General features: G+C 44.1%; 1 protein-coding gene across 2 annotated transcripts in view; it reads right to left on the bottom strand.

Annotated features, from left to right (window-relative positions):
- The window catches only part of zc3h18 (zinc finger CCCH-type containing 18), a 293021-nt gene that overhangs the window by 50306 nt on the left and 218709 nt on the right, over nt 1-24006 (bottom strand). For both annotated transcript variants that reach the window (XM_073070500.1, XM_073070499.1), the window contains exons 11-12: nt 15182-15319; nt 704-838 (exon numbers count right to left, since the gene is read on the bottom strand). In XM_073070500.1, coding sequence (XP_072926601.1) covers nt 704-838; nt 15182-15319 — 273 coding nt within the window. The remainder of the gene's footprint in view (nt 1-703; nt 839-15181; nt 15320-24006) is intronic.

Genomic DNA, 24006 nt, shown 5'->3' with positions numbered 1-24006 from the left:
AGAGCTGAAAACTGTAAAAATATTCTAATGAAAGACAAGCACTGTAAACCTCACTGGCTATCAGGACACAGGGATCTGTTCAGCCCATAGTCCTATGGATTGTCATTTTTCATAGGTTGTTCCCTCCATTTCCATTCTCAATGCATAACTATTTCTGATATTGAGCCAGAATAACTTATTACTTATTTATTGAGACGCAGTGTGAGACCTGCTGAGTGTTTAAAATAGGAGTGAAAGTGAGGCAGGGAGAGCAGAAGGGAAGAAATAAGCGTGGGGTCAGAGAGAAAAATAGAGCATGGAACACTCAAGATATAACTGCCAACAGTGCAGCAATCAGCAATTACCATACTCCTTGCTGCTCTGATCACATGGACTATGGAGTCCAAAGGCACCTTTCTAATCAGTCTGACACCACAGACTATCAGTTCAGCTTTATACCTTTGCACTATAATGAGAAAGCTGTAAATGAACATTGGTTTGTTTACTAGGTGAAAGATGACATAACTCATTAGAGAAATGTGTTACTAAAACAGGAAGAATAGAATTAGAATTAGAAAGGCTACAAAGTCTGGATTTACACTGGTGCAATCCTACAAACATGGGAACAATAATACAGATATCTTGTAATTTTGAAATTTGTGAAAATTCTGCATGCACCTTTAATAAAGACAATGTTGAATAAATAGGTTAACGGTAACTTTACCTTTTTCCAGTGGGGGCTGGAGCATCAACTCCTCCTGCAGCGCCTCCTATTCCTCCTTTAGTCTTTGCTACTGTGGCATCTTTTGCCCGCGTTGGAGATGGAGTTGGGGAAGGTGAAGACGAGAATGATTGTGACCTGAGGAAACCGGTATTTCTGATGAGAATCAGAAGTGATGCAAAAAAAGCAAAGGTGACAATGACCTGATGAAAGGTCATTGACCCGAAACATTAGAACACAGAACATAGAAATCTACAGCACAATACAGGCACTTCAGCCCACAAAGTTGTGCCGAACATTTCCTTACCTTAGAAATTACCTAGGGTTACCCATAGCCCTCTATTTTTCTGAGCTCCATGTACCTGTCCAGGAGTCACTTAAAAGACCCTATCTTATCTGCCTCCACCACTGTCGCAGGCAGCTCATTCCACACACTCACCACTCTCTGTGTAAGAAACTTATCCTTGACATCTCCTTTGAACCTACTTCCAAGCACCATAAAACTGTGCCCTCTTGTGCTAGCCATTTCAGCCCTGGGAAAAAGCCTCTGACTATCCACATGATCAATACCTCTCATCATCTTATACACCTCTATCAGGTCACCTCTCATCTTCCGTCGCTCCAAGGAAAAAAGGCCAAGTTCACTCAACCTATTCTCATAAAGCATGCCTCCCAATCCAGGCAACATCCTTGTAAATCTCCTCTGTACCCTGTCTAGGGTTTCCACATCATTCCTATAGTAAGGCGATCAGAACAGAGCACAGTACTCCAAGTGGGGTCTGACCAGGGTCCTATATAGCTGCAACATTACCTCTCGGCTCCTAAACTTAATCCTACAATGTTGAAGGCCTATGCACCGCATGCTTTCTTAACCACAGAGTCAATCTGTGCAGCAGCTTTGAGTGTCCTATGGACTCAGATCCCAAGATCCCTCTAATCCTCCACGCTGCCAAGAATCTTACCATCAATACAATATTCTACCATCATATTTGACCTACCAAAATGAACCACCTCACACTTACCTGGGTTGAACTCCATCAGTCACTTCTCAGCTCAGTTTTGCATCCTATCAATGTCCCGCTGTAAACTCTGACAGCCTTCCACACTATCCACAACACCTACGATCTTGTTTCATCATCAAATTTACTAGCCCATCTCTCCACTTCTTCATCTAGGTCATTTATAAAAATCACGAAGAGCAGGGGTCTCAGAACAGATCCCTGAGGCATACCACTGGTGACCGACCTCCATGCAGAATATGATCTGTTTACATCCATTCTTTGCCTTATGTGGGCAAGCCAGTTCTGGATCCACAAAGCAATGTTCCCTTAGATCCCATGCCTCCTTATTTTCTCAATAAGCCTTGCATGGGGTAACTTGTCAAATGCCTTGCTGAAATCCATATACTCTACATCTACTGCCCTACCTTCATCAATGTGTTTAGTCACATCCTCAGAAAATTCAATCAGGCTCGTAAGGCACAAACTGCCTTTCACAAAGCCATGCTGACTACTCCTAATCATAGTATGCCTCTCCAAATGTTCATAAATCCTGCCACTCAAGGTCTTCTCCATCAGCTTACCAACCACTGAAGTAAGACTCACTGGTCTATAATTTCCTGGGCTATCTCTACTCCCTTTCTTGAATAAGGGAACAACATCCGCAGCCCTCCAATCCTCCGGAACCTTTCCCGTCCCCTTTGATGATGCAAAGATCATCAACAGAGGCTCAGTAATTTCCTCCCTTGCCTCCCACAGTAGCTTGGGTGTACATCTCATCCAGTCCTGGTGACTTATCCAACTTGATGCTCTCCAAAAGCTCTAGCACATCCTCTTCCTTAATATCTCCATGCTCAAGCTTTTCAATCCACTGTAAGTCATCCCTACAATTGCCAAGATCCTTTTCTGTAGTGAATATTGAAGCAAAGTACTCATTAAGTACCTCTGCTATCTCCTCCGGTTCCATACACACTTGATTGGTCCTAATCTCTCATGTCTTATCCTCTTGCTTTTCACATTCTTGTAGAATGCCTTGCGGTTTTCCTTAATTCTGTCCGCCAAGGCCTTCTCATGGCCCCTTCTGGCTCTCCTAATTTCTTTCTTAAGCTCCTTCCTGCTAGCCGTATAATTTTCTAGATCTCTATCATTATCTAGTTTTTTGAACCTTTCATAAGCTCTTTTCTTCTTGATAAGATTTACAACAGCCTTTGCACACAACAGTTCCTGTATCCTACCATCCTTTTGTCTCATTGGAACATACCTACGCAGAGCTCCACGCAAATACCCCCTGAACATTTGCCACATTTCTTCCGTACATTTCCCTGAGAATATCTGTTCTCAATTTATGCTTCCAAGTTCCTGCCTGATAGCCTCATATTTCCCCTTACTCCAATTAAACAGTTATTTCTGTTTCCCTCTCCACAGATGCGCTCTGACTTGCCGAGGATATTAGCATGCTGTCCTCGAAACAGGAAATGTGATTTCAGTCACTTATGGGTTCTGGTAGCTCAGTACCAGAAAAAAACTTCACCAAGACCTTCTTCAATCATCACTATAAACTATTTTGAAAACTGAGCATCATTTCAAAATGAAATATTATTTTTGTATATAATTACAGTCATACAGAGAAGGAAAGTAGAACTGCAGGTGCGAGTATAAACAGGAGTTCAACTGTAATACTACAGCCCGAGTTACCGATGCTTCTACTTAGGAAACAGATCATTATTCTTCCATAAATTTGCTGATGATACAACCATTGTTGGTAGAATCTCAGATGGAGGCGAGCGGGCGTACAGGAGTGAGATATGCCAACTAGTGGAATGGTGCAGCAGCAACAACCTTGCACTCAAGGTCATAAAGACAAAAGAGCTGATTATGGACTACAGGAAGGGTAAGACGAAGGAACACACATGGATGATGAAAGGCGACCTGATAAAGGTGTACAAGCTAATGAGAGGCATTGATTGTGTGGATAGTCAGAAGCTTTTTCCCCAGGGCTGAAAAGGTTAGCACGAGAGGGCATAGTTTTAAGGTACTTGTAAGTAGAGAAAGAGGAGATGTCAGGGGTAGTTTTTTTTTTTTACGCAGAGAGTGGTGAGTGCGTGGAATGGGCTGCCGGTGGCAGCGGTGGAGGCGGAAACAATAGGGTCTTTTAAGAGACATAGAGCTTAGGAAAATAGAGGGCTATGGGTAAGCCTAGGTAGTTCTAAGGTAAGGACATGTTCAGCACAGCTTTGTGGGCTGAAGGGCCTGTATTGTGCTGTAGGTTTTTTAGATTAGATTCAACTTTATCGTCGTTGTGCCGAGTACAGATACAAAGCCAATAAAATGCAATTAGCATCTAACCAGAAGGGCAAAAGAATAGTATTATTTATAAAATAACTGCAAATAAAAAGTGCTACAGCATACAAATATAAAAGTACTGACAGTCCAATATGGGTGCAATACTGCTTAACACTGTGATGTTAAGTTCAGCAGGGTCACAGCCTCAGGGAAGAAGCTCTTCCTGAGCCTGCTGGTGCAGGAGCGGAGGCTCCTGTAGAGCCTACCAGATGGGAGGAGAGTAAAAAGTCCATGGTTAGGGTGAGATGCATTCTTGATAACTCTTTTCGCCCTGCCCAGGCAACATATAAAGTAGATGTTCTCAATGGTGGGCAATTGGGTGCCGATAATCCGCTGAGCAGTTTTCATCATCCGCTGGAGTGCTTTGCGGTCTGATATGGGACAATTGCCATACCACACTGAGATGCAGTTGGTGAGTATGCTCTCAATGGTACAGCGGTAAAAATCCATCAGTACCCTGGGACAGAAGTGAGCTTTCTTGATGCTCCACAGGAAATAAAGGTGATGTTGCGCCTTTTTGATCAGGATGGAGGAGTTCAGGTGAGATCCTTGGAAATTTGAAGCTTGATACAACAGCTCCACTGATGTAGATGGGGACATGAGTGTGGCTCCTAGCATGCCTGAAGTCCACAATAATCTACTTGGTCTTCTGGGTGTTAAGGGCCAGGTTGTTTATTGGCACACCAATCGGCCAGGTGCTGGAACTCATCCCGCAGGCTGTCTTGTCATCCCCTCTGATCAGGCCAACCACTGTGGTGTCGTTTGCAAACTTGATTATGGAGTTAGAACTGTGTGCAGGAACGCTGTCATAGGTGAAAAGGGAGTACAGAAGAGGGCTCAGCACACAGCATTGTGGCACGCCGGTATTCAGAGTGAGAATGGAGGTGGAGAGGTTGTCTAACTTAACAGATTGTCTATTAACAAGTTTTCTATGTTTCTATACTAATCCTCATAGAGGGATCAGAAGTGGAGAGAGTGAGCAGCTTAAAGTTCCTGGGTGTCAAGATCTCTGAGGACCTAACCTGGTCCCAACATATCAATGTAGTTATAAAGAAGGCAAGACAACGACTATACTTCATTAAGAGTTTGAAGAGATTTGGTATGACAACAAATACACTGAAAAACTTCTATAGATGTACCGTGGAGAGCATTCTGATAGGCTGCGTCACTGTCTGGTATGGAGTGGGGGGGCGGGGGCTACTGCACAGGGCCGAAAGAAGCTGTGGAGAATTGTAAATTTAGTTGGCTCCAGGACATCTTCAAGGAGTGGTATCTCAGAAAGGCAACATCCATTATTAAGGACCTCCAGCACCCAGGGCATGCCCTTTTCTCACTGTTACCATCAGGTAGGAGGTACGAAGTCTGAAGGAACACACTTAGCGATTCAGAAAAAGCTTCTTCCCCTCTTCCATCTAAATCCTAAATGGACATTGAACCCATGAACATAACCTTACTTTTTAAATATATATTGTTTTTTTTCCACGATTTTTAAACTATTCAATATATGTATACTGTAATTAATTTATTATTATTATTTTATTTTTCCCTCCTTCTTCTATCTATATATTGCACTGTACTGCTGCTGCTAAGTTAACAAATTTCATGACAAACGCCGGTGATAATAAACCTGATTCTGATTCAAGCACCTGTTAAACAGTTGTGTTTTTTCAAGTTCAAGTTTATTGTCTTTCAACTATACACATGCATATAGCTAATCAAGACTCCTAATCAAGAACCTAGCAACCTCACTTTAAATATAACCAATGACTTGGCTTCCACAGCCATCTGTAGCAATGAATTCCACAGACACAGTACACAGAGTCACACAAAGCATATATAGTTACGATCCAGCACAGAGTCACAAAATAATATTAACACAAATCCCTGAGTGACCTGGCTTGAAGATCAACAGGTTGTCATAAAGTATGAGGCGCATGTTTATGTAAGACAGAATAATATTATTGACACTATTATAATAAAACAAGCAGTCATAAAAATATATGAAACAGCTGCAATAAAAAATGAAAAGATTCCAATGCAGGATGAGAGTGTACCTATGTCTTTTGGAGTGTGGATTGGGGGTGGTGGAGGAGGTAGGGAGGTATATGCTCTGTTCATTGAGCAATGAACTCAATGACTCTCGAGCTGCACACTCGTTTTCCCAGTTTCAATCACTGCAAGCATTATTGATGGCCAACTCCACCCAAAGACACACCATTTTCTGTGCTTGCAACAGGAAATGCAAGCACAGGATATGAAAGATAAAACTAGACAACATTGGGCAGGTTGTCACTGTGGGGTCAGTGGTTCATGTTGCTAGATTTTCATCAGTACTTGATGTTGATCTGAAATGTTAACTTTCACTCTCCATGGATGCTGTTTGATCTTCCGAGCATTTACAACTGGTTTTGGCTTTTGTGTTAAACTGAGAATTTTGCTTTCACTCAAAGAATGTCTAAATTAAGGTGGTGTTTGTTCACAACTACGCCTAGAGGTCCTTTATGACAAATCCAACTTTTGAAACTGATTCCCAAAACCAGCTCATTAACTGAAATGTTTCAAATTCATGCAGATATGCGTACAATACTCCCAATAATGACAAACTACATGCAACCTGTGCGGACGATCCAAAATAGCACCTGTAATATTGGCTATACCAAATACACAATTTGGGAAAAAGTTTGCCTGATCATCTTCTACCAACACAGTATTTCCAAGCAAATACTAACATTCCATGCAACCTCATCTGATCCTTCACACTGCCAAGAGTCTTACCATTAATACCATATTCTGTCCTATATTCTGCTACCTATATATTAATAGTATATAAGGTAGGAAAGTATAAACTTAGAAGGGATAGGTTTATTTACTTATTTAGAGCTACAGTGTGGAACAGGCCCTTTGAGCCGCACCACTCAGCAACCAACCAGTTTAACATTAGCCCAATCACAGGACGATTTACAATCACCAATTAACCTACTAATCAGCACGTCTTTGGACTGTGGGAGAAAACCGTTGGAATCCCACATGCATATGGAAAGGAATGTACAAACTTACTTAAAGAAAACATCATAATTGAACTCTGATGTCCAGAACTACATGACCGTGTTTTAAAATGAGAGGTCAAGGATTTAAAGGGGGTCTGAAGAACAAGTGTTTCCACACAGGGGTTGCGGGCATGTTGAACAAGCTGCCAGAGGAAGTGGCAGCGGTGGGTCCAACTGGGTGGGTATGTCAAAAACAACATTTGGACAGATCTATGAATAGATAAGGTTTACAGCAGAGGTTTCCAACCTGGGATCCACAGACCCCTTGCTGAATGGCATTAGGCCATGGCATAAAAAAAGGTTAGGAACCCCTGGTTTATAGGGGTAAATGGCACTACATCAGTTAGGAACCACAATCAGCATTGATATGCTAAGGTAAAGAGTCTTTTTTCGTGCTGTACGACTCGATGACTCAAATGTTTGGTATCCAGTTTTGCCGATGACCTGAATATAGGGGGAAGCGCATGTTGTAACAAATATGTTGTGATTCTGCAATGGGATATAGACAGAATGAGTGGGCAAAAACTTGGCAACTAAAGTTCAATAATGGAAAGTATGAGGTCATGCACTTTGGTAAGAGGAACCAAATGGAGGATTATCTAAATGGGAAAAGTCAGCAAATGACTGAAGCGCAACAGTGTTCCTGTGCATGAATCACAAAAAGTTAGAAGAGACAGGTGCAGTATGTGGTTAGGACAGCAAATAGAATATTGAACTTTATTGCAAAGATTTTAGAAACAAGGAAGTTTTATTACAATTGTACAGGCTATAGTGAGGTTATAGTACTATCAGAAGCAATCCAAAAGAGATTCACCCAGGCTAATTCCTTAGATGAAGGGACCTTGGGGTTCAAATCCGTACATCCTTCAAGGTCGCTGCGCAGGTTGATAGGGTAGTTAAGAAGGCCTATGGGATGCTAGGCTTCATTAACAGAGGGAGTGAGTTCAAGAGTAGAGAGGTCATGTTGCAACTCTACAAATCTCTGGTGAGACCGCACTTAGAGTATTGTGTTCAATTTTGGTCACCTCCATTATAGGAAGGCTGTGGAAGCTATGGAGAGGGTGCAGAGGAGATTTACCAGGATGTTGCCTGGTTTGAAGAATAAGTCATATGAAGCAAGGTTAGCAGAGCTGGGACTTTTCTCTTTGGAGCGTAGAAGAACGAGAGGGGACTTAATAGAGGTCTACAAGATTATGAGAGGCATAGATAAGGTGGATAGTCAGTACCTGTTTCCCAGGGCACCAATAGCAAACACCAGAGGGCATATGTACAAAATTAAGGGAGGGAAGATTAGGGGAGACATCGGGGTATGTTTTTTTTTACACAGAGGGTTGTTAGTGCCTGGAATGACTTGCCAGGGATGGTGGTGGAGGCTAAAACATTAGGGGTATTTAAGAGCCTCTTGGACAGGCACATGGATGAAAGAAAAATAGAGGGTTATGGGGTAGTGTGGGTTTTGTACTTTTTTTTTAAAAGGATTATATGGGTCGGCACAACATGGAGGGCTGAAGGGCCTGTACTGTGCTGTAGTGTTCTATGGTTCTATGAGAGGACTGCCCGATCAAGAAAGAAAGACTCTGTATTCTTTGAAGCTTAGAACAATGAAGGATGAACATTAAAATGTCCTGCCAAATTAGACAGAGCTGGGTCCATTTCCAAGACCTGGAAAAAAAATAAGTTTTTTCCGTGCTTTATAAAACCATGGCTTTTTGCCTCTTGTAATTTTATGCATGTTCATAAAGACAGTCCTCAGCCTCTTATATTCAAGTGAGAATAAACCCAACATCTTTTTAACTCAAACTCTTCATTCCAAGCAACATCTTGGGGAATCCCTTTTGCACTCTTTCTATTGGGACCACATCCAAGTTATAGTGTGATGATCTGAATTTTGGAAAATATTCCAAGGGTGGTCTAACCAATGTTATGTATAGTAACAACATGATGTCCTAATTCTTGAAAGGCCTAGATAGAGTGAATGTGGAGAGGATGTATCCTGTCGTGCAGGAGTCTAGGACCAGAGGCACAGATTCAAAATAGAGGGATGCCCAATTGAGAACAGAGATAAGAAGCAATTTCTTTAGCCACAGGATGGTAAATCTGTGGAATTCATTGCCACAGAGGCTTAGAGCCAAGTCACTGAGGATATTTAAGTAGGAGAAGGAGATTGATAAATTCTTGCTTAGTCAGGGCACTAAAGATAATGCAGAGAAAGCAGGAGAATGGGTTGAGAGGGATAATAAATCATGCATGATGGAATTGTGGAGCAGACTTAATAGGCTGAATGGCCTAATTCTGCACCTTTGTTTTATACTCAATCTTTGGGCCTCTGAAGACAAGCACAGCAAATGCCATTTTCACTACCATATCCATTGTCTCCATTTTTAGGGTATTATAGAATATGGTTTAATAAAGGCACTTGATAAGGTGCCTTATAAAGGTTATTATGGAATATAAAAACTAATGGTGTTGGAAGTATTGAAGGTTGTATGGCTAATAGGAAACAAAGTGACTATATTACAAAGGAAAAAGTGCTAGGTAAGCTCTCTCAAGGTGGATAAGTGACTTGGATCAGATGGACTACATCCCAGGGTTCTGAGAGAGGTTGCTGAAGAGATAACTGATCCATGGTCATGATCTTTCAAGAATCACTTGATTCTGGCATGGTCCCAGATGCAAATGTCACTCCACTCTTTAAGAAGTGATGAAGGCAAAAGAAAAGAAATTATAGCCTCAGTGGTTGGAAAAGTTTTGGAGTCTGCTATTAAAGGATGTGGTTTTGGGGTACTTGGAGACTAATGATAAAATAAAGTCAGCATGGTTTCTGTAAAGGGAAATCTTGCCTGACAAATCTGTTGGGAGTTCTTCGAGGAAGTACAAGCAAAGAGGACAAAAGAGAGGCAGTGGATGTCATTTATTTGGATTTTCAGAAGGCATTTGATAAGATGCCACACATGAGGCTGCTTAACAAGATAAAATCCTATGGCATTACAGGAAAGTAATTGGCATGGAGAGAGGATTGGCTGACAGCCAGGAAGCAATGAGTAAGAATAAAGGGGGACTTTTCTGGTTGGCTGCCAGTGGTGTTTATCAGGTGTCAGTATTGGGACCACAACTTTTCACACTGTGTCAGTTGATTTGGATAATTGATTACTCTGTGGCAAAGTAGGTGGAGGTGCAGATAGATGGAGGGCTAGGTAGTTTTGAGGAAGCAATGTGATTGCAGCAGGACTTGAAAAAATTGGAAGAATGGGCAAAAAAGTGGCAGATGAAATACAGTGTTAGGAAATTTACGATAATGTATTTTGGTAAAAGGAACAATAGTACGGACTATGGGGAGAAGGTTCAAACATCAGAGGTGCAGAGGGACTTGGCAGTCCTGTGCAAGTCACCCAGGTTAATTTACAGGTTGAATATGTGGTAAAGAAGGCAAATGCAATGTTGGCATTTATTTTCAGGGGAATAGAATATAAAAGCAAGGAGATAATGCTAAGCCTTTATAAATCACTAGTCAGGCTGCACTTGGAGTATTGTCAACAGTTTAGGGCCACATATCTCAGAAAGGATGTGTTGTCATTGGAGAGGAGGTTCAAGAGGATGATTCCATATGAGGACTATGAGGACTGTTTGACAGTTTTGGGCCTGTACTCACCGGGATTTAGAAGAATGAGGGGGATTTATTGAAACCTACTGAATGTTGAAAGGTGGATGTGGAGAGGATGTTTCCTATGGTGGGCGTATCCAGGACTAGAGGACACAGCCTCAAGATTGAGGGATGACCTTTTAGAACAGAGGTAAGGAGGAATTATTTTAACCAGAAAATAGTGAATCTGTGGAATGCTCTGCCACAGATTGTGGAGGCCAAGTCCGTGTGTATCCTTAAGGCGGTAGTTGATCATTTCCTGGTTGGTCAGGGCATCAAATGATACGGCAAGAAGGCAGGTGCATGGGGTTAAGTGGATTCCGGATTAGCCATGATGGAATGGCAGAGCAGACTCGATGGGCTGAATGGCCCAATTCTGCTCCTATGTCTTATGGTCTAAACTGTCCAAGACATTACAAGTCATCTACTACAAGGATCAGGGATGGAGCCTCAACATTTTATTATTAATTAAAAGATTTGCAAAAAGACACCCGAAGTGTGGTGGCTAAATTTATTGTTAACTTTAGTAAAGTAAATTGTGAAGAGGACAAAGGGTCTAAAAAGGAATGTAGATAGGCTCTGCATGGATATGAGACAGCAACGGTTAACGCAATGCTAATACAGCTCAGAGTGGAGTTCAGAGCTAATTTCTAATGCCATCTTTAAGGAGTTTGTACGCCCTCCTCATGAACAGGTGGGTTTACTCTGGGTGCTCCAATTTCTTCTCACAGTCCAGACATACTGGTTAGTAGGTTAATTGGTCATTGTGAATTATCCTGTGATTAGGCTACAGTTAAATAGGTGTGGAGCAGCTCTTTGGGATAGGAGGGCCTATTCCACACTGAATCTCTAAACAAAATAGATTCAGACCTAACAAATAGCAAGTAAACATGACAAAATGTGGCATTGCTCATTTCAGCAGAAAAAATAAGAAATATTAATTGGTGAGACAGTACAGAGATTTGAGATGTTCTTGTGTATTAGATGTGAAGTTAGAGTTGAAAGGTTTAAAAGGAAACAGAGATAACATTGCTTTACACAGCGGGTGATAGATATAGATAGAAACATAGAAATCTACAGTGCATTACAGGCCCTTCGGCCCACAATGTTGTGCCGAAGCTCTGGAACAGCTGCCAGAGGAAGTGGTCGAGGTAGATACATTAGACATTCTTTAGAAACATGCATCAGGTATATGGGTAATAAGAATTTAGAGATATAAGCCAAGTGATGTGAAATGGGACTAACCTGAATAAACATCTTGATTGACATGGACTTTTCCATTCTATACTACTCTTTAACTATTTATTGATAGGAAAATTGAATACAAAAAGGGAGGATGTGCTTCAGTTTTAGAGAACCATGGGGCCCTGTGGAGGCAGCATCCATCATTAAACAACCTTACCATTTGGAACATTCTCCCTTTGCGTTACTACCATCGGAGGAAATTACAGGAGTCTGAAGACCCACACTCGATGATTCAGAAACAGCTTCTTCCACTCTACCATCAAATTGCTTAGTAGTCCATGAATACTACATTATTCCCTATCTTTGCACTATTTACTTTTTAATTGATGGTATTTTTGTCTTTGCACTGTACTGCTGTTGTAACATAACAAATATCACGTCCTGTACAACAGTGATAATAAACCCGATTCTGATCCTGACAGGTCTGGAAAGGCAGACAACATGCCCACTATGTTGAGGCCAGGCAAGAAATGGAGTTATTTAGGCTGTTCTTAAAAATGTCATCCTTTAGCTCTTGGCTATTTAGGGCACTTCCCTTCAAAGACTCAACCAGAAGTTTTTAAAGGCAGAAAAAGCAGAAACCCACACAAAATCCATGGACTCTGTCTGAAACATTGACTGTTTATTAATTTTTGTGGATGCTGCCTGACCTGCTGAGCTCCTCCAGCATTTTGTGTGTGTTGCCCTGCAGAATCTGTTGTGTTTATGAAAAGCAGAAACCTTTTCAGTTAGTGAGATGCAGACCTTCCAACATATTTTGGACAAAGAGCATTTCTACTTTCCAATGAACTGCAGAGTGACAGAAACCTTTTGTATTCAACTTGCTGAGGGGAAGGGAGGGTAACACAATTTTATATGGCTCAGTTAAATTTCCCCCAGTCTACCTTGTTTGAAAGAAAAACATGGTTGCCTCATAATTCTTCAGCTCTGGCCACATACAAATTCATCTCTGCACGCACCGAAGTTCTCGTATCCATGCAGTGGTAGTGATCAGAACTGTATTCAATACACTGGGATGGCGTAAAATCATGACCACCCTTTACATTCCATTTCTCAGGGAGGTAATTAATATTTGCTCCTTGCCCATCTTTTATTGATTTTTTAAATTCAGAAATGCATTGTGGAACAAGTCTTGCCAGCCCTTCAAGCCACACCACCAGCCACCTAATTTAATCCGAGTCTAATCACAGGACAATTTACAATGACCAATTAACCTACTAATTGGTACATCATTGGACTGTGGGACGAAACATCGGGAGTAAATTCATGCATTCATGAGGAGATGTGCAAACTCCTTACCGATGATGTCAGAAATTAACTCTGAACTCCTACATTCTGAGCCAACCAGTATGCTGCCATGGCATCCAGTGATTTTCAAACATTTACTCTAACACCTTTCCAGATATTTAGAAATCTATCATTCAACATGTATTCCCTTGCCCTCCACTAATGCATGACCCTACAATTCTCTAAGTCGAATCCTAGTCCATTGGGTCAATTGAAATCCCCTATTACAGCTTTATAATTTGCATCTCAAAAGAGTATTTTCTCAATTAAATGAAACGGTGGCCTAATTCTGTTGATTGTTCAAAATCCTTTTAGGGTTAACAGTGGAACTGGATACTTCCTTCTATGTATTCTTTTTGAACAAAACATGCATCTGATTTCAATATAACTGCAGACATTCCTTTTGTATGTAAAAAGACAAGGAAGTAGTGATGCAACTACAAGCTCTACCTTCCACCCCCAATGTGATTTGAATAGGTTTCCCTGTTAAAAAATAATTCAACAGTCAGACTGGAACACACTATTACATTTGGCTTCCAACTGGGGAAAATATGCTCTCCTTTTTCCATACTGAAATTCTCGGTTAATGAAGAAATATATCTGCTTGAGCTAACCAACCAAATGAGCATCACTGCACCAAAACAGGCCCATGACGTCTGTACTGACTGTGATGTTAATTAAACCAACCAATTTTATCTGCGTATGATCATATTCCTCCACTCCCTGCATCATGTGACCGTTTAAAAGCCTCTTAAACACGACTATCGAGTCTCCTAACAGTGGTAACATGTTCAGGCACCTATAACTTACTCAACACACCTCTTCTAGACTTTCCCCCTCTCACCTTAAAGTATTTGACACTTCTAGATTGGAAAAAAAGACGATTTATCCCTCTCATAATTTGACGTCAGGCTAGGATTATAGATCCTCTCAGCCTCTAATGGTCCAGTTTGTCCCCACCTCTTCTTAGAGGCAATACAACTCCAATCCAGGCAGCATCCTGGTGAATCACTTCTGCCCTCTCCAAAGCCTCCACATCCTTCCTGTATTGGGGTGATCAATATCAGTCTAACCAAAGTTATATAAAGCTGCATTATGACCAAAAGACAAAGGAGCAGAATTCAGCCAATCACTCCATCGATTTTGCTCCGTCATGGCTAATTTATTATCCTTCTCAACACCATTTTCTTGCTTTCTCTTTCAGCCCTGACTTTCTGATTCCTGTATCTGATGCCACAGCTAATGAAGGCAAGGATGCCACACATTTTCTTTTTCACCCTATCTAGTTGCTTTGCACTTTCAGGGACTTTGATCCAATGATCCCTCTGTACATCATTGCTATTAAGGGTCCTACTATTTACTGTACACTTTCCTCTTACATTTGACCTCTAAAGTACAACACCTCATAACACGCCCAGAATAAAGTCCACCTGCCATTTCTCTGCCCATATCTGCAACTGATTTATAACCTGCTGAATCCTTTGGCAGCCTCCTTTACTATTGACATCGCAACCAATTTTTATGTCATCTGCAAGTTTACTAATCATCCCATCTACACTTTTGCCCAATCACAAAGGTCCCAGTACTGACCCTTGTGAAGATTGCTGGTCACTACACTCCAGTCTGAATAATGATCCTCCACCACTATCTTGTCTTGTATGTCTAAGCTAATTCTGAATCTGATCTACCAAGCAACCACTGATCTCATGCCACCTTAATGATCGAAATGTTGCTGGCTTAAAGACTTCCTCAAAGCTTGCGTTACTGACCTACATTTTCACTAATTCTCCAAAGTCAACCTAGTACCTCAGAGTAATTTTAGGGATGAATGACGAGAATGGGAAAAAAAGGAATTTGTTGAACTAAGTGCAGCCAAAATCTGGACCAGTACACACTGCTCAAGAGTTTAACTGATGCCCACCTTGATCTGCTGCCAGAGTATGAGCTATGCCTGGAGGAATGGCTGGAATACGAGCTGTAAGAAGATGACCTCGAATGTGATCTTGATTGCGACCTGGATGACCCAGATCCTGAATATGAAGAAGAACGAGATGAAGACCTGAAAAAGATTTTAAAAGACAACTGCTTACTTCAAATCATAACACAGTGAAATACATTAAATTGCAGATGGCAGGATGACCCCAAAACATCTCACACCTGTGCCAAGATTAGATCCCTGCCAAACAATAAATGCACATTAATGATTTCATAACAAAAGGTTAAGTTGCTTTATGCAATGCAAGGGAGAATTGTAGAAGTCAGAATTTATTGTAGCTTATCAGTTACACCTATACAAGTTATTTTAAGTTCTGCTTGTATATACTCAAATTGATACAATATTTTTGAAGGGTGTTCTACTCTCTACCTGTTGAACCATTTTTACTTATCCGGGTAGACACATTTCATTTCTTGAAGCCTGGATAGGACAGACAGCTGACAATTACGAGACATTCATATTCCATTACAGCACACAAGAGCTGATTGTCGCTTATCTAGAGTAAATAGCTGATGAAGCTCAATTTAAGGGAAAAATCTAGGTCCTGCTGCCTTGAAGACTCAACACACATCCCACGTTCACCCCAGTAAACTCCCCATGTTTAGCCATTTAAAGTCATACAGTTATACAGCATGGAACCAGACCCTTTGGCCCAACTCATCCAGGCCAACTGAATTGCCTTCCAGAGCTAGTCCCAGTTGCCCCATATTCCTCTGAATGATTCCAATCAATGCAGCCTCAGAATAGAGGGACGTCCATTTACAGAAGACATGAGAGGAAATTTCTTTAGCCAGAATGTGGTGAATTTGTGGAATTTATTGCCAAAGACAACTGCAGAGGTCAAGTCATTGGGTATACTTAAGTGGAGACTGATAGGTTATTGATTAGCCAGGGCGTCAATGGTTACGGGAAGAAGGCAGGAGAATGGGGCTGAGAAGGGTAACAAATCAGCCATGATGGAATGGCAGAGCAGACTCGATGGGCTGTATAGGCTAATTATGCTGCTATGGTCTTAATGTGAGGTTCACAATTTTTTTTAAACAGGTGTCCCCCACTTTACGAAAGTTCGCTTTATGCCACTTCGCTTTTACAAAAAAAGGCGCCTGCTTTAAACTTGCGTCTACCCTGAGAAAGACTACCATGACCGTGACGCCTTGCGTGGGCAGGTGCGTGCATGTGCCAATTTTTTTCCCTACAAATCGGTTTTTGGCTGAATCATCTCGATTCTGGTAAATGAAACTACACTGTACGTAAATTATTTCTACTTTATATAGGCTGTGTACTTATCATATCATTCCTGCTTTTACTATATGTTAGTGTGATTTTAGGTTTTATGTGCTTTTTGGTATAATTTGGTAGGTTTTTTTTTGCGTCTGGGAACACTCAAAAATCTTTCGCATACAAATGAATGGTAATTGCTTCTTTGCTTTACACCATTTCGGCTTACGAAAGGTTCCAAAGGAACGTTCTGCTTCCACATAGCGGGGGAAACCTGTATATAAATAAGGTAGGTAGTCATCCACGAATGTAGTAATGGAATAAATGGCTGGAAATAAAACGAGGTAAGTTTAAAGAATTAAGAGGAAAGATGCTCAGGAAGCTTTGACAGGGGAAAGTCCAGCTGAGAGAAGAGGACAGAGCATTTTCAGGAACAAGCGGAATGCAATTGTTTAAATAAACTAATGGCTCATACCCAGTAAGTTTACTAGACACTGACTTTACATTTGGGTATTTTATCTACAATAAATCACATATTTTAGCACAGATGCAGCAACCTAAAGTATTCTGAAAGCCATTTCACAGCTTTAATGACTCTTCAACTTCTGCTGTACCCTGAGCAAAAAAATGACAGTGTGAATGTCAACTATGAAGGTCCATGCTTTCAGATTTAGTCCCTCCAGGATCTCTTTTGAGTCAGTATGGGTGCAAGTCAGGAACAGGAAGGGAGCGGTTACTCTACTGGGAGTATTCTATAGGCCCCCTGGTAGCAGCACAGATACCGAGGAGCAGATTGGGAGGTAGATTTTGGAAAGGTGCAAAAATAACAGGGTTGTTATCATGGGTAACTTTAACTTCCCTAATATTGATTTGCACTTGATTAGTTCCAATGGTTTAGATGGGGCAGAGTTTGTTAAGTATGTCCAGGACGGATTCCTGTCACAGTATGTTAACAGGCTGACTAGAGGGAATGCCATACTGGATCTAGTATTAGGTAACGAACCAGGTCAGGTGACAGATCTCTCAGTGGGTGAGCATCGGGGGGACAGTGACCACCGCTCCCTGGCCTTTAGCATTGTCATGGAAAAGGATAGAATCAGAGAGGACAGGAAAATCTTTAATTGGGAAGGGCAAATTATGAGGTTATAAGGCTAGAACTTGCGGGTGTGAATTGGGATGATGTTTTTGCAGGGAAATGTTCTATGGACATGTGGTTGATGTTTAGGGATCTCTTGCAGGATGTTAGGGATAAATTTGTTCTGGTGAGGAAGATAAAGAATGGTAGGGTGAAGGAACCATGGGTGACAAGTGAAGTGGAAAATCTAGTCAGGTGGAAGAAGGCAGCATACATGAGGTTTAGGAAGCAAGGATCAGATGGGTCTATTGAGGAATATAGGGTAGCAAGAAAGGAGCTTAAGAAGGGGCTGAGGAGAGTAAGAAGGGGGCATGAGAAGGCCTTGGTGAGTAGGGTAAAGGAAAACCCCAAGGCATTCTTCAATTATGTGAAGAACAAAAGGATGACAGGAGTGAAGGTAGGACCGATGAGAGATAAAGGTGGGAAGATGTGCCTGGAGGCTGTGGAAGTGAGCGAGGTCCTCAATGAATACTTCTCTTCGGCATTCACCAATGAGAGGGAACTTGATGACGATGAGGACAATATGAGTGAGGTTGAAGTTCTGGAACATGTTGACATTAAGGGAGAGGCGGTGTTGGAGTTGTTAAAATACATTAGGATGGATAAGTCGCTGGGGCCTGACGGAATATTCCTCAGGCTGCTCCACGAGGCGAGGGAAGAGATTGCCAAGCCTCTGGCTAGGATCGTTATGTCCTCGTTGTCCACAGGAATGGTACCGGAAGATTGGAGGGAGGTGAATTTCGTCCCCTTGTTCAAAAAAGGGAAAGTCTGGGTAATTAAGTCTGGTGAGCTTTACGCCTGTGGTGGGAATAGGCATCCGTTAGTCTCATGAGACCATGGATTTGCGCCTTGGAAGGTTTTCTTTTCCCCCAGGGTGCAGGCCTGGGGAGGGTTGTATGGGAGACCGGCAGTTGCCCAAGCTGCAAGCCTTCCCCTCTCCACGCCACCGATGTTGTCCAAGGGAAGGGCACTAGGACCCAAGCAGCTGCCGGTGTCGTCACAGAGCAATGTGTTGTTAAGTGCTCAAGGACACAAACACACTGCCTCAGCTGAGGCTCGAACCAGTGACCTTCAGGATACTAGTCCGATGCCTTATCCACTAGGCCACGCGCCAACACTGTGTGTGGGAAAGCTGTTGGAAAAGATTCTTGAGATAGGATCTATGGGCACTTAGAGAATTGTGGTCTGATCAGGGACAGTCAGCAAGGCTTTGTGAAGGGCAGATCGTGTCTAACAAGCCTGTTAGAGTTCTTTGAGGAGATGACTAGCCATATAGATGAGGGTGTAGTGCAGTGGATGTGATCTACATGGATTTTAATAAGGCATTTGATAAGGTTCCATACGGTAGGCTTATTCAGAAAGTCAGAAGGCATGGGATCCAGGGAAGTTTGGCCAGGTGGATTCAGAATTGGCTTGCCTGCAGAAAGCAGAGGGTCGTGGTGGAGGGAGTACATTGGGATTGGAGGGTTGTGACTAGTACTGTCTCACAAGGATCTGTTCTGGGACCCCTACTTTTTGTGATTTCTATTAACGACCTGGATGTGGGTGTAGAAGGGTGGGTTGGCAAGTTTGCATACGACACAAAGGTTGGCAGTGTTGTGGATAGTGTAGAGGATTGTCAAAGATTGGAGTGAGACATTGATAGGATGCAGAAGTGGGCTGAGAAATGGCAGATGGAGTTTAACCCAGAGAAGTGTGAGGTGGTACACTTTGGAAGGACAAACTCCAAGGCAGAGTACAAAGTAAATGGCAGGATACTTGGTAGTGTGGAGGAGCAGAGGGATCTGGGGGTACATGTCCACAGATCCCTGAAAGTTGCCTCACAGGTAGATAGGGTAGTTAAGAAAGCTTATGGGGTGGTAGCTTTCATAAGCTGAGGGACAGAGTTTAAGAGTCGCTATGTAATGATGCAGCTCTATAAAACTCTAGTTAGGCCACTGTGGTAAACTATGTGTATACCTGTCTGGACACGCCCCTCTGCTGACTGCTCCTGTGGCTCCTCCCACAGACCCCTGTATAAAGGCGATTGGAGGCACTGCTCCTCCCTCAGTCTCCAAGATGTTGCGGTCACTTCTGCTGCTAATAAAAGCCTATCGTTCGCCTCCCGTCTCCGAGAGTTATTGATGGTGCATCAATTTTATTAGCAGCAATTTTAAAACATGGAGAGCATTTTACAACCTGACAGATTGGATATTGACCCTCAATCTCCAGAAGCCAGCATCACTTTTGAACTCTGGCTTGCATGCTTCCAATTGTACCTGGAAGAGATTCGTGTGACCGAGCCTGCAACGATGCACAAAATTCTCCTCTCCAGGGTCAGTCCGCGGGTCTACTCCCCGATCAGGGACCTGCCGACCTACCAAGGGGCACTGGACGCCCTCAAAAGACAATACCTGTGGCCGGTGATCACCGTCTACGCAAGACATCGCTCAGCGACATGGTGGCAGCAGGCCAGACGGCGGAACAGCATGCAGAGCTGCTGGTAAGAGACGCCTTCGTTACGGGGATCAGGTCAGCGTACGTGCGCCAGCGGCCGCAGATCTTACCTTACATTCGGCAATCGAGCTGGCCGACATGCTGGAGGCCGCTCTGCACAACCTCGTCATATACCCCGCAACTGACCACACACACACACACCGACCCGCACATCCCACCCAACACCATGCCAATGGCCGCACTACTGACACCACTTGCAGCCTCTCCACCCTCAAGATCTCTCCCCCACCGCTGTTCGCCAACCTGACCCCCGACTGTAAACCTGTGGCAACTAAAAGCAGGAGGTACAGCGCGGGGGACAGGGCCTTCATTAAGTCGGAGGTGCAGCGGCTGCTCAGGGAGGGGATCACTGAGCCAAGCACAAGTCCTTGGAGGGTCCAGGTGGTCATTGTTCGGACCGGGCAGAAAAATAGGATGGTCGTGGACTATAGCCAGACCATCAATAGGTTCATGCAGCTTGACGCGTACCCCCTACCCCGCATCGCAGATTTGGTCAATCAGATAGCCCAGTACAAGGTGTACTCGACCACAGACCTGAAATCCGCTTACCATCAGCTCTCCATCCGCCCGGAGGACCGCCCCTACACCGCCTTCGAGGCAGACGGCAGGCTCTATCACTTCCTGCGCGTCCCCTTCGGTGTCACGAATGGTGTCTCTATCTTCCAGAGGGAAATGGACCAGATGGTGGACCAACTGAAGGCCACGTTCCCATATCTGGATAACATCACCATCTGTGGTCACGACTGGCAGGAGATCGACACCAACCTCCAATGATTTTTTCAAGCGGCTAAAGCTCTTAACCTCACCTACAACAGGGACAAGTGTGTGTTCGGAACCACCCGACTTGCTATCCTTGGGTATGTCGTGGAGAACAGGGTCATTGACCCTGACCCCAACCGTTTGCGCCCCCTGCTGGAACTCCCTCTTCCCACCACCCTCAGAGCCCTCAAACGGTGCCTGGGCTTCTTTTCCTATTACGCCCAATGGGTCCCTCACTACGCAGACAAGGCCCGCCCCCTAGTCAAGTCCACCGCATTTCCCCTCTCAGCCGAGGCCCACGCGGCCTTCAGCCGCATTAAAGGGGACATTGCCAAAGCAACGATGCATGCGGTGGATGAGACCATTCCCTTCCAAGTAGAGAGTGACGCCTCCGACTTCGCGCTGGCTGATACCCTCAATCAGGCAGGAAGGCCGGTAGCGTTCTTCTCTCGTACCCTTCAGGGCCCTGAAATTCGGCACTCCGCGGTGGAGAAAGAAGCCCAGGCCATAGTGGAAGCTATTAGGCACTCACCGGCAAAAGATTCACCTTGCTGACCGACCAGCGCTCAGTTGCGTTCATGTTCAGCAACCAACAGCGGGGCAAAATCAAAAATGATAAAATTTTGAGGTGGAGAATAGAACACTCCACCTACAACTATGACATCCAGTACCGGCTTGGAAGGCTCAATGAGCCCCCTGATGCCCTATCACGGGGAGCGTGTGCCAGCACGCAGCTCGACCGGCTGTACGCCCTCCATGCAGATCTTTGCCACCCGGGGCTCACCTGTCTTTACCATTTCGTGAAAGCCTGGAACCTGCCTTACTCCCTTGAGGAAATCAGGACGCTGATCAGGGACTGTCAAGTCTGCGCTGAGTGCAAACCGCACTTCTACCGTCCTGAAAAGGCACGACTTATCAAGGCCACCTGCCCCTTTGAGCGACTGAGTGTCAACTTTAAGGGCCCCCTTCCCCCCACCGACCGCAATGTCTACTTTCTCAACATAATCGACGAGTACTCGTGATCCCCTTTGCCATCGACGAGTTCCCCTTTGCCATCCCCTGCCCCGATACCACTGCCACGTCCGTCATAAAAGCCCTGCGCCAGCTTTTCACTCTGTTCGGATATCCCTGCTATATCCACAGTGATAGAGGGTCATCGTTTATGAGTGACGAGCTGCACCAGTACCTGCTGACTAGGGGTATTGTTACTAGTAGGACCATGAGCTATAATCCCCAGGGTAATGGACAGGTGGAGAGGGAGAATGCCACTGTGAGGAAGAAAACACTCTTAGCCCTTAGGTCAAAGGGATTGCCGGTCTCTCGCTGGCAGGAGGTCCTCCCCGAGGCACTCCACTCCATCCGCTCCCTGTTATGCACGTCCATCAATGCCACCCCTCATGAGCGACTCTTTTCTTTTCCCAGGAAGTCCGCCACTGGGACCACCCTACCGGCTTGGCTGATGTCCCCAGTGCCAGTGCTGCTCCGGAAACATGCGAGGAGCAATAAATACTTCCCGATGGTTGAGAGGGTTCACCTACTTCATGCGAACCCCCAGTATGCCTACGTGGTCTTACCTGATGGGCGGGAGGACACAGTCTCCGTCCACGACCTGGCGCCCGCAGGAGCACCAGACCCCTACCCCGAACACTCCACGGTGACTATGAACCCCATACCCACCGATGTATATACCCACGAGACATCGTGCACACGCATGAGGGATTACTGATGCCTAACGGGCTGGCACCTCAAATCAGACCGGAGCCAGCACAACCACCGTCACCGGTGCAATCACCACCGGTGCTACGTAGATCACAGCGACAGACTCGACCACCTGATAGACTTAACCTGTAAATGTACTTGTAAGAAACTTTGCCCCGTGGGGACTCTGTTTTAAAACAAAGGGGGGGGGGGGGGGGGGGGGTGAATGTGGTAAATTATGTGTATACCTGTCTGGACACGCCCCTCTGCTGACTGCTCCTGTGGCTCCTCCCATAGACCCCTGTATAAAGGCGATTGGAGGCACTGCTCCTCCCTCAGTCTCCAAGATGTTGTGGTCAGTTCTGCTGCTAATAAAAGCCTATCGTTCGCCTCCCGTCTCCGAGAGTTATTGGTGGTGCATCAGCCACACTTGGAGTACTGTGTCCAGTTCTGGTCGCCTCACCATTGGAAGAATGAGGAAGCATTGGAAAGGGTACAGAGGAGATTTACCAGGATGCTGCCTGGTTTAGAGAGTATGGATTATGATCAGAGATTAAGGGAGCTAGGGCTTTACTCTGGAGAGGAAGATGATGAGAGGAGACATGATAGAGGTATACACGATATTAAGAGGAATAGATAGAGTGGACAGCCAGCACCTCTTCCCCAGGGCACCATTGCTCAATACAAGAGGACATGGCTTTAAGGTAAGGGGTGGGAAGTTCATGGGGGATATTAGAGGAAGGTTTTTTTTACTCAGAGAGTGGTTGGTGTGTGGAATGCACTGCCTGAGTCAGTGGTGGAGGAAGATACACTAGTGAAATTTAAGAGACTACCAGACAGGTATATGGAGGAATTTAAGGTGGGGGGTTATATGGGAGGCAGGTTTAAGGGTCGGCACAATATTGTGGGCTGAAGGGCCTGTACTGTACTGTGCAGTACTATTCTATGTTCATATCTTACTTTGCAAACACCTGGGTTGACTGTACAGCGCCATAAACATAGAAAACCTACAGTTTTGGCCACAAAGTTGTGCCCAACATGTCCCTACCTCAGAAATTATTAGGCTTACCTATAGCCCTCTATTTTACTAAGCCCCATGTACCTATATAAAAGTCCCTTAAAAGATCCTATCATTGATTGCAAAAGGAGGTAGTATGTGTGTGAGGCCAGTTTTCTGTGGTCGGTGTCAGATGTGGGAGGTCCTGGAGTCTCCCAGCGTTCTGGATGGCCACATCTGCACCCGGTGCATCGAGATGCAACTCCTAAGGAACCATGTTAGGGAACTGGAGCTGCAGCTCGATGACCTTCCTCTGGTCAGGGAGAGTGAGGAGGTGATAGAGAGCAGTTACTGACAGGTGGTCACTCCGGGGCCACGGGGGAGAGAGAAATGGGTCACAGTCAGGACTGGGAAGGGGAAGAGTCAGGTACTAGAGAGTACCCCTGT

The sequence above is a fragment of the Hemitrygon akajei genome, chromosome 17 (assembly GCF_048418815.1).
Source record: "Hemitrygon akajei chromosome 17, sHemAka1.3, whole genome shotgun sequence".
Lineage (NCBI taxonomy): Eukaryota > Metazoa > Chordata > Chondrichthyes > Myliobatiformes > Dasyatidae > Hemitrygon > Hemitrygon akajei.
Note: the sequence above shows the minus strand (reverse complement) of the source record. Positions and strands in the feature narration are given on the sequence as shown.